This window comes from Rhineura floridana, chromosome 7 (genome assembly GCF_030035675.1).
Source record: "Rhineura floridana isolate rRhiFlo1 chromosome 7, rRhiFlo1.hap2, whole genome shotgun sequence".
In the NCBI taxonomy this organism is placed as follows: Eukaryota; Metazoa; Chordata; class Lepidosauria; order Squamata; family Rhineuridae; genus Rhineura; species Rhineura floridana.
The window spans coordinates 107,765,246-107,776,655 of record NC_084486.1 but is presented as its reverse complement, the minus strand read 5'-3'; the positions used below and the strand labels follow the sequence as shown (position 1 = coordinate 107,776,655).

Below are 11,410 nucleotides of genomic sequence, written 5' to 3'. Positions count from 1 at the left end.
TACTGATTCCATAACTAGAGGGACTATGTTCCCCTATGAAAGTAGCAAATTGTGCCCCTCAAGTTATTCACAGGAGGATTGCAACACAAGCAAACATTTATGCAAACTTAAACTTCCCCCTCCTTAGAGAGACAACCTGCCGGGTTAGGAGATGGACCACCTTTTGCTAAAGTTCACAATTAACATAACTCCCATTAGGATGGTGAGTTTACTAATGTGGGCATACTTGATCTACTGGGAGCTGGTCTGAAGGCGGTGGCTGGTTTCAACTTGTTCACCACTTGGCTATCCAGCAGAAGCATTTTTGAGCAATTCTCCTCATTCACCCTGAATAAATCATATATTCTGTCACATTTATATCCACCCTTCTTCCATACACATACATGTGTTTTAAATTATTTTAAATTGTGTTTTAAATTCTTTTTAAAAGATGTGTTTTTAAATTTGTATATTTGTTTTTAATGTTTTTAGTTATTGTAAACCGCCCAGAGAGCTTCGGCTATGGGGCGGTATATGAATACAATAAATAAATACATAAAGCAATGCTCTATAATACGTGTCCAGATATTGTGGGAAGTTTTGCCCACATATAATAAACCACAAGGACAAACAATTTACACCCCATTTTGTAGCACAGTTGGAAAAATGGCACAATGCAAAAATATGATGACCCAACTGATGTTCAAAAGTACCTGTTTGAAGAGATAGAGAACACACTGTGCACCCGCAGCATTTAAAATGACCTGCAAATCACTACTTGTGGGAGGGTCAATATTTGAGTGAACTAAATAGTCCCTAAAAGATTTTCAACTGTGTGCCAGCGTTTATGTATGATTTTCATAACAGAAAAGGATAAATGGTAATATACCGAAGAATATACTCAAGAATCCACTATTGGATGCACCAATTGAAAGAATGCGGCCCTCAAACTGTAAACGTTTCCCACCCCTGCCATCTACCATCAGAAGCAGATCTGTCAGTTCACTTGTTTTAGTGCAAGTTTAGCCACAATGTCAATAAACTAGAATACCTACTACTTTGTAGAGTGTGAGCATTGCAAGTGTTTCATATGCATTGTGTTGTTGTACAAAAGATATAGGTAAGAAAAATCCCCAAATCCGTATTAGGGCAATATCTTCATTAAGCCAACCCAAATATCACAAAATAATATGCAGGTTTTTGAGTTCTCCAGAACTCTTCATCAGGCTAGATGGTAAACTGAGCAATGGCAGGAGGGGGGAAGCTGGACAATGTTGAAGCCATGTTGTCTGTAACTGATCTGTTGTAATCCTTTCAACAACCTTATTGCCATAATGCAGTGGTGGGATAGAAGGAAAGGATGAGTTTGAGAAAGAAAGGCTTACTCAAGACAGGGGTCATGGCAGAGGTGAGATTTGCCCTAGGGAATCCTGAGTCTAGAGAACGCTTTGGAGTAACAAGCAAACACCACAGAAAATTCACAAAACAGTGATCCCTTTATTTAAATAAAAATTAGTGTTTATCAGAAAGAACCAGTTAAACTTAAATACATAAAACAAATATATACAGCTTGGAATCAAAGTATATGTACAATTGTCTATTGAAGCAAGAGGGAGAGGGAGAGAGTCACAAATAGATTTGTAGTTGTACTGAAATAAAAGAAAATAGGATAGAGCAATGGAAAATGTGACAACTTGAATGTCAAAGTTGGAAAGTTTCAGGATTCAAGTGATTTCAGGCATAATGCCAAAAGTAATTTGGCTCCTTTGAAAACTTAAAACAGTCCCACTTGGAATAAAGCAATCCAAAATTTGTGCTCATGGGCTGATCAGCTGAGTCAATGAAATATTCCCATTGTCTTTAATAAGATTTACAACCAGTCATCAATGAACAACAAAGCCTCTCTGCAAACAAAAGTATCCCCAGTGACATCAGAAAGATGAGGTGACAGTTCTCTACAATCTATGACATTACATTAGCCCTGCTCAGAACTTGGAGCCGAGACCTTAAAATGGGAGTTGAAAGTAGGGCTTTTTGCCTCATTTGTGCCTGTCCCCTTTTCATGCTCTGTTTTCCCAGACAGTATCCCATGGCAATGAATACGTTCCTGAGCTATTTAACTCAGAAAACTCAGAGAGGCATTTTGGCAGCATTTCTGTTCTCATGCTTATAAGACCAATCCAAACATTGACGTTATTGTCAAATGCAACACATGATCAAAGTAATCATCCTCTGGTTCAATGCTATTAAACCCTTTATGACAATTGTAAAATCGTGCAATGGTTTAACAGGCAAAGCACAAGAATGTGTAGAATGCACATACAGAATGGATCAGTTCAGAGACACGAATGCCAAACTATGGTTAAAAAGCTGAACTATGATTTGGAATCATGGTTTGAAGTGCATCTGCAAACCAGAGGTTGGATTCAGGCAAAGCTAGTCAGGCTTTAGTCCCATGGAAATTAGTGGAACACAGTAGTAGTGACTAACTTAAGTGCTAGTGATTTCAAGCATTACTAACTTAGTCTGAAAGCCTGATGTTCTGTGCTAATTATGGGGTGGTGTGGGATCTGAAATGGCAGTTTCTGGGCCCAAAAGGCAACTTTTGCACAGATATACCCTATTTATCCCTACATATCTGATAATTAAGAATGCTTTCAGCTGTGCTCCTGCTTAGTCATTGACTAAAGCAAAGCTCCTTCCGTTTGCACTGCATTATTCCTGCCCTTGGTGACCACATTGCTGAAGACAAGCTTTTTTCTTAACTGGTCATTTTTAGACATGCTGTGGTTTTATGGGGGCAAAACATTCATAAGCACAGAGATCCATGAGGCTGACTGTTGAAATGCGGCTCATTTGCAAACAATCCCATACATTTCTCAACTATTTCCCAGACATTTGCGGCATTCTGAAGCAAGTAGAGGCTATACAAACATATTTTCAAGGAGAGAAATATCCCCCCTCCTCCATCCTTAATAACAAAACCATCCTACGATATGTAACAATTGCCTGTTCCATTATATTTCTGTTTGCTACCTCTCCTTCCTGCTTCCAGCAACATGCCAGCCACCCCTTCCATCCCTGATGGCAAAATGGAAAATGGTTAGCCTTTAGTTCCACTCTTTCAGAAAACGCCATGTGTCCAGATCCTGCAAGCGCTAGGAATTTTGGTGGATACTTTCTGAAGAACCTTCACTGCTGTCGTCAAGGAGAGCCACTTCGGCTGCTTCCCCCAGCTCAGCATCAGGCACTTCCTCTTGAATAGTGAGGTGAGCATCTGTCAAGGAAGACTCGCTCACGCTGCTGCCTTCCATTGAGCAGAGGGTGCAGGAGAGAGCAGGTGCCATGCTCTCTTGCAACATGCTGAACATCATTGGGATCTGGACAGACCTCAGTCCCGAGACAGTTGGCAGGGACTTGACAGCCTGTCCCCACTCCCTCTCCTCATCTTTGTAAAGCAGCAGCAGGTTGGGTTTCTTCTCTTTCCTCTTGGACTTCATGTAGCCCAGCATTATTCCCATTAGAAAGATGCCGTAGAAGGACATCACAATCAAGACATAGAAGTATTCGTTTCCATGGCCTCCACCCTTCTCATGAGTGGAAGCAGCAGCAAGGCCTGAGCTGTCAGCAGCAAGCATGGGCTGGGTCATGTTTAGATGATCCATCATGAACATCAGATCTCTTTGGGCAAAACTAGGAACCTGGAAGAGGAAACAGGTTTAGACATAAAAACAACAAATCAAATCCCAGAAAATAAAATAAGTACATACACTTTGGGGGGGGAACTAAACAGATGGAAGTGGGAAAACCTTGATGCATATATTTTCAAGAGAAAAGGAACAATGCCATATGTTCATCATAATAATCCAGCCTATTCACAGGGTTGTTGTGAAGATAAAATGGAGAGGGAGAAGAACCACGTATGCCACCTTGAGCTCCTTGGAGGAAAAGTGGAATATAAATGTGATGATGATGATGATTTATTTCAGTAATTCATGCAACAGTCCAGGAAGGATGGCAAGTATTATTATCTTATTGCAGATTGGGGGGCACTAATATTCAAACTGGAGAACCTGTTGCTGGATTACAATTCTCATCATATCTGACCCTTAGCTATCATATCTGACTTTTAGCTTGGTGGGAGTGGCAGTCTGACAATATTTGGAGGATCATAAGTTCCCCATCCCTCTTCTGGAAATAATAGTCACTTAGGTAGGAACGTTTTAAGGAAGGTTGGTGGAAGTTAGTCTCAATGAATATACAGGAAGCTGCCTTATAGCAGGTCAGACTATTTTTCCATCTGGTCCAGTATTGTCTACTCTGTTTAGCAGCAGCTCTCTAGGGTCTCACATTGCCTACTACTTGCTCCTTTAAGAACAATGATCCATCTAGTCCAGAATCGTGTTCTCACAGTGGCAATCCAAATGCCTATGGGAAGCCCAAAAGCAGGAGTGCAACAGTGATTCCCAGGAACAGGTATTCAGAGACATACTGCCTCCAACAATGGAGACAGAGCCTAGCCATCATTGCTAGTAGCAATGGATAGCCTTATCCTCTGAATTTATCTAACCCTCCTTCACCCAAGTTGGTGGCCATCATCACTACTTCTTGAGGGAGTAAATTCCACAGCTCTAATGATGCACTTTAAAACTGGAGATCCCACAGATTGAACCTGGGACTGCCTGCACGTAAAGCATGTGTTCTTCTTCTTCTGAGCTTCAAGAGTATCTCACACAGCTGAGAGTATCTCATGCAGCCTCCCAATTCTGTGAGAGCTGGTGCTAAGTGTGGTGGCTAAGAGTGGGAGCTGAGAAGTCCCTGGTTCAAATGTCACCATAGCCATGGGCTCTCTAGGAGCTTTAGCTAAACCACATTTTCTCTGCCTCAGCCCCCCTCCCCCGTACTGCACCACATGGATAATAATACTTGCCATCTTTCCCAGGCTGTTGCATGACTTACCGGGGAAAAGTATCCAGAAGGCTAAATATTATCATAAAGATCATATGGCATGGTTCCTTTTCTTTTGAAAATATATAGAGCTTCACAGACAGAGGGTCTCCCTGAGAAATACGTTCAGTTTTGTCAAAATATAATGCATCTGACAGCGCTACAAAGGGAGTACATGATCACAAATGAGCAAAGGGAGAACAAGCCATTCTCAAAGACAAGGTATAAGCGTGGGAGGCAAAAAGTTGGGGGAAAGGGCTTACTATCAGATGAGCTTATTGCATTGAAGCTCTGTGCATTTGTACAGCTTATCAGTGTTGTACTAGACAAAGTAATAATAGGAAACTGCTATTATTTCTAGTGCAATGAAGCAAAGAAAAAGAGACTTGAATACTTACGTGAGTCTGCAAATAATTTTGCGCTTCCCCAAAGCTCCTGAGAAGACTGCTCATCTACCAGTTTCCTGAGTTCTGAAAACTTTCTCTGTCTGCTGCTGGATTTAATAGCCTCTGAAGAACTGGTTGCATCACATGATCCCAAGAGTTTGCAATAGCTTCATGCTGGAGTCAGTGCATGAACTCAAGGGCCTGCGGTTTAACTGGTTGGATTCCTGACACCTTTGTAAAAATGAAAAAGAGTGGGGAGGCTGAGTAACTCTTTCTTAGCCGTAACTCAGTGCCAGAGAGTTTGGACACACACCCTACTCATACCCCAGTGGTGAAGAATTTAATACTGAAAGCTGTTTTGTGTATATAGGGAGAAGTCTTGCCAATGGATGAAGAAGCTACCAGGTAATAGAGTGAAGAGAAAGAGCAAACAGCAGAAAATCCCTTTCACAACCATCTACAAGGGCTGCTTTCTTCTTGGGACTGTTACAGACTGCCTTTGCAATTGGCCCGGGGTACTAGCTGTATGGAGTTATGGTTTAAAGCCAGGCAGCAGCACACTGTGAACCCTAATCAAATTGTACAGCTGCCTTCTGCAATGAGGCCAAACCAGTGACAAGAGTAAGTTTTGTAGAGTGCAGCACCAATTTACCAGTATAACCAGTAGAGTCCAGTAGCGTTTTAGCTTGCTTATCAGTGCCAGTCACCGACCGAAATAATAGACCATCAACCAAGTCTTTAAGAAAACAAAACTTTACTGTTTTCACACCGTGCTCGGTCTCTTGCTCACCAACCAACTCTATAATGCTTTCCTATTACCCCCACACCTCTGTGTGCTCATTGAAGCCTTTTTATTGCTGCTTCACTTATCAGTTACAGCTGCAGCCTGACCTTGGGCGTTTCTGCCAAGTGCTGTCAATTACCGGCTTCACTATGTCTTTAACTCCTAACAGTCTTGTCTGGAACTGGCTGTGTTGCCCACCTAAGCCTGACAAGTTTCAACTTCCATCTCTATCCCCCATACCATGTCTTTCCTCTTTTCAGCAAGATGCACATCCTTGCTTTCTGATCTGTTAAGTGATAGCTGAAAACCTAAGTCCCTCTGATTTCATGAGTATTAACTTCCTAGTATGTGCGCACAGGAATGGCACCTTAAAGTTCTTGATTATGTTCCATTCTGACTGTAACTGCAGCCTGGGTCAAGCTGCCCCTGGAAGCAATCCAGCATACTGTGAGAGACTGGTAGACAGTGAGTGGATGTCTTGTAGAATGTGAGTGTTTCAATCAGTTAATATCTAAAGACAATAGCAGCTACTGAGCAATGTACTTGGGGATGTCTTCTGGTCACCTGACAGCAGGCCTTCTGCTTGACCTGACTCTGCTGCTGTCATAGGGCTGCTCCACACAGCCATTTCTTTTTTCATAGGAAAGTCAACCCAAATAGATCTTTTTCTGTAAATCTCTGCTTATTAACTTAGTCTTTTCAATGGCTCAGTGCATGCCAAAATCAAATTAATCTTCTCTTGGAAAATCATCAGTAAGAGCGGCTTGAACTAGAACATGCAGGGTTGTGATCTCTGGAGATGTGCTTGAAGTGTGCACAAAACTGGCTTAATGTGCAATTGCAAAGAACAAAAGAAGCTATCAAACCATTGGTCCATCTAGCTCAATATTGTCTATACTGACTGACAGCATCTCTCCAGGGTTTTAGGCTGAAGTGTCTCCCAGCCCTACCTGCCTGGGGATGTCAGGGATTGAACCTGTGACTTTCTGCATGCAAAGCAGATGCTCTACCACTGAGCTACAGCTCGTCCCCAAAAATCAATTTATTCCATCACCGTATAAACAAATAATTATGCAAATAGAACAACGGAAAGTAGAGATGATCAAGCAGCCCAATGGAGATGGTAGTGTTCAAACAGTAGCCCACGTATTGCTATTCTGCTCTTTTTACAGAGATTTGAGAAGTGAGCTGATTACCAGGGCCAGTTCTAAAGGGCGGCCAGGTTGGGCACTGGCCCGAGGGCCCCTGAGCTACAGGGGCCCTCCGCTCCCCTTCCGTGATCCGTGCCCCCCCACGCCCCCCACTTACCTGTCAGCCAGTTTTTTAGCATTGCCCTTAATGAAGATGGTGGCCGCAGCTTCCCTAAGGTACTGTAGCAACTGCCGCCATCTTAGTTGATGGCAGAGATGTGCGCGCGTAGCACGCACGTGTGCCATCAGCAAAGATGGCGGCAGAGGCTTCATTCCCCTTAGGGAAACCACGGCCGCCATCTTCATTAAGGGCAATGGTAAAGACTAGACAGGTAGGGGGGCCGTGGGGGGCCATGTGGGAGGGGCTGTGCACGTATGCGCACATACGCATATGCGTGCACACCCACCCACCCACTGGGGAGCCAGGGCAAGCTGATGCCCAAGGGGCCCCGCATGCCTGGAGCAGGCCCTGCTGATTACCCCACTGCTGTCATCTTTCCCAGGGCGTTCAACTAACTTCTATGTGGTTTTTCTTCTTGCAGACCAAGAGTGACCAAAATGTCTGCAAAAGTTTCAGCAGGTGCCATTAGAACAAGATCTACAATAGTACTTTGAGTTTTAATTTGATGTAGTTTTTTTGTTGTTGTTGATAGTTTTACTTGTCCATTACTCTTATAATGATGGATTTTGGATATATCACTTTTATCGGTCAGTATCCTACATAAATGCTAGAATTTTAGTAGGATAATTTGATTAAGCTGTATATCTGCCTTTTATTGCTTTTACTGTATATATCCCAATTGCAATGGCTGTGGCTAATGCAAATGAAGGATTTGATTTGACTGAGCAGCTTGCTGCTTTCCCCACTTCAAATAAAGCAAGCACTTCAAGTGGGCCCTTCACTCAAAAAGCTTTGGAATTTCCCTCTCCTGCCTAAAACATAACCCATTCAACCAACAGGAAGAACTCACCTAGAAAGTGGGTCAATGGAGCAGGCAGAGGAGAATTCCTTCGAGCACACGTGAGGTCTAGCAGATCTTTCTTCCTTCCGTATGCTACCAGTATGGTGACAATAGCAATGTCTTTCTGCAAGGGATTATCCAAGTTGTCATCCAACCCCTTCATGCCTGGTGAGAAAAGACACTGCCAGCATGACTATAACAGCAGTGCACTTTATTTCTGGCTGCTGGGAAGGAGAGGTCCAGCAGGCCTCTCCCATCTTCATAGGAACCCTTTGCCACCTTGGGGCCTGCCCTACCATTAAGCAGGGTTGAGACAGGTGCTTGGAGGCGAGCAGAGGTGATTAGGTGCTAGTGAATACATATCCCTCCCCCCAAGCTAGCCTACTGCCCACATGTGCAGTGCAAGATGCTGTCCCATCACCAGCGTGGACATAAGATTCAAGTGCCAGTCCAGATGGCTTCTGTACATGAACTAGAGTAGCACCAGAGCTTGGAAAAGTCACTTTCTTAAAACTACAACTCCCATCAGCCCCAGCCAGCATGGCCACTGGATTGGGCTGATGGGAGTTGCAGTTCAAAAAAGTAACATTTCCAAGCTCTGAGTAGCACCAGCTTGTCCATCATCTCAAGCAGAAAATGCCTTGAGCAGGCCTTATGCTGTCTTCCTTCATTAATGTGAGACTTTTTCCTTTAGGGGAAGGAAGGTGGTGTACGCAGCAGCAGAGGACTGAGGGTGGAATGAGCAGAACTGAGGCTCAGGTTGCTGCTTGAGGCAGGCTCTGTGCCCACTTTGATTCTGCTCCCAGCGGTGCCTGGTATCCATTGGGGCTGGTGGGGTGAAAGGTAGGCAGACCAACAGTGGGTGGATCCAAAGCCAACGGCAGGTGAAGCCAACTAGTTTTGTCCTCCTCCACCTCCCTACTGAGTCCTACAAGTGCAACACTGAGGCTAAGGAGGAGGAGACTGAAAGCCAGCGCCATCTCCTGGACCGGTAGTTGTAAGTACGAAGGCAGGCAGGTGGGAGCTGACTGAAGGTAGACTGAAGTTAGTGGGGCAGTGCCCCTTTTGCCCTAATGGACCAGCCTCCACTACATTCAAGCAAGGGTGCTCACTTAGTGAAGCACCTCTGTTTCCAGTGTTTGCTGCATCCTAATGGAAAATGCCAAGAGTTGCTAGAAAGCACTAAACAAATACTAAAACATTCACTGTACCTGGCTGGAGCCTGAGACAGATTGGTTCCTGTTGCAATTTCTTCTACAGAAATCCATCTAAACCTATCCTTTTGCTGGGTGCATAGTGCAAATGTATATATCAGTTTCAAGTAGCAAATTGTACAAGCTGCAGTCTTTTGCAGCTGTGGTAATAGTTAACAACAATGGTTTTAGCTGATATAATCAGGCATCCATAATAAGCATATGGACAGAATATCTAATGAGCTATATATTACTATTACTGTCTAGGGCAGCTTTTCCCAACCTTTGGGCCCCCAGATGTTGTTGGACTACAACTTCCATCAGCCCCAGCCAGCATAGCCAATGGTCAGGAATGATGGGAACTGTAGTGCAGCAACATCTGGGGACCCAAAGGTGGGGAAAGGCTGGTCTAGGGGGAGCTGTATCTAGGTGCTACCAGCAAAATGATTTGCATCCACTTTGTCCAGAAACAGATGATCACTTGTTGGATAAATATAAATGAATCGAATTGAATTTAACTTTATTGTGTACAGCCACAGGTCTTAACAATATAAACAAAAAATATATAAAATAGAAATCAACATATTTATCACTAGTCATTTTCAGAAGGACAACTAAAGCACTGGCAATATAACTTTGTACTGTGCAGCAGAATCTCCCCTATTAAATATTGCCACCTTGAGCTCCTACTGGGAGGAAGGGCGGGATAGAAGAATGGATGGACAAATAAATAAATAAATAAATCCAAAAGCAGCACTAACCAGATGATATCTTTCTGAGACCCTCCACCATCATAGGAACAGCAACTGACATTAAAGATAACTTGAATGCCTCTGCAAAGGACATTTAAGAGGCAATTCTTCAGTAATCCTGCTGCTGCGCTCAACAGGAAGCAATAAAAATACATGAGAAAGCTTTTAATTAAAGGCACAGAAGTCCTCAGTTTTGCTCCGACACAGTGAATAACCTAATGCTTCAATATGTTTTTGTTGTTGTTTTAATTGCCACAAGCTATGTCTGGGGGAAAGAGGGAGACCACACAGAAAGCACTGGCATGCAATGGGCTAGCAAAAATGAGTGATGAAGATATGACAATTCAAGACTAAATGGTTAGTATGGAAGGAGCCAGATGGCTAAAAGTGAAAACATTTCCCTCCTTTTCTTTACATAAGTATTTGGGGTATGATGTCTTTTTCTACTCTACTTTTCACTTTGTTGTTTTATGTGTTTTATTATTTGTATTGTCAGCTGCCTTAGAAGAACTAGTTATTTGGAAAGACAGCTATTAACATTTTAAATATGTAAAATCTGGATGGTAATTTGGCAGCTGTTTATGTTCATTATGTTTTCACCAGGCAAGCGTAACCACTTATTCTCTGCCATCCTGCTGTCTTCCATTCTATTTACTGAAATTGCCTATCACATAATACATCCCAGAAGCAAATGGAGTGATCTGGGGCCAAGATGAGAAAACAGTCCTGAATCAACGATGCTCTGTATGTATAACATAAATGTCATCCCCACTGAATAGCTTTCAGGGATGTTTGTGTGAAAGGACATTTCAGTTTCTCACTGGATTTTGAAGACCCCCCCTATGATAAAGCCTGAATATTTCCCAGTCAAGTCTTGGCTCTTCCTTTAAAGGTTAAACAAGCATGTAATCATAGAATCAAAATGTTTTTTAAAAATGCAGAAACATAGACTAGAACAATGGGGTTCCCATCACTCGAAACCAACATGGCTTTGTTTCTAAGATGTTGATCTTATCCCCTCATCACACATTCCCATACAACAGCCCAGGAGTTATTGATGTTGGATTATTGTCCACAGGGATTTGCTACAGCATCGTCTGTCTGTAGCACTGCTTTGCCAAGTCTGTATGTGTGTGTCTCCCCTTCCCCACTCTTTATCTCATAATAATATTTCTAATGTTGACTTAAGTATATCATATCTGGCTTTTCACCTCCCA

General features: G+C 42.9%; 1 protein-coding gene across 2 annotated transcripts; it reads right to left on the bottom strand.

Moving 5' to 3' along the window:
- Positions 1-1,456: 1,456 nt before the first annotated feature.
- Positions 1,457-10,274, bottom strand: KCNE4 (potassium voltage-gated channel subfamily E regulatory subunit 4). Of its 2 annotated transcripts, XM_061636792.1 has the most exons (4): positions 10,203-10,274; positions 8,258-8,413; positions 5,325-5,543; positions 1,457-3,680 (listed from the first exon to the last, which is right to left on the bottom strand). In XM_061636792.1, exons 3-4 carry the CDS (start codon positions 5,376-5,378, stop codon positions 3,138-3,140), a joined length of 597 nt encoding a protein of 198 aa, XP_061492776.1. In that variant the 5' UTR covers positions 5,379-5,543; positions 8,258-8,413; positions 10,203-10,274; the 3' UTR covers positions 1,457-3,137. The 2 variants fall into 2 exon arrangements, with proteins under 2 accessions (XP_061492776.1, XP_061492775.1); XM_061636791.1 differs by lacking the exons at positions 8,258-8,413; positions 10,203-10,274 and having other exon boundaries at positions 5,325-5,873.
- Positions 10,275-11,410: the final 1,136 nt, after the last annotated feature.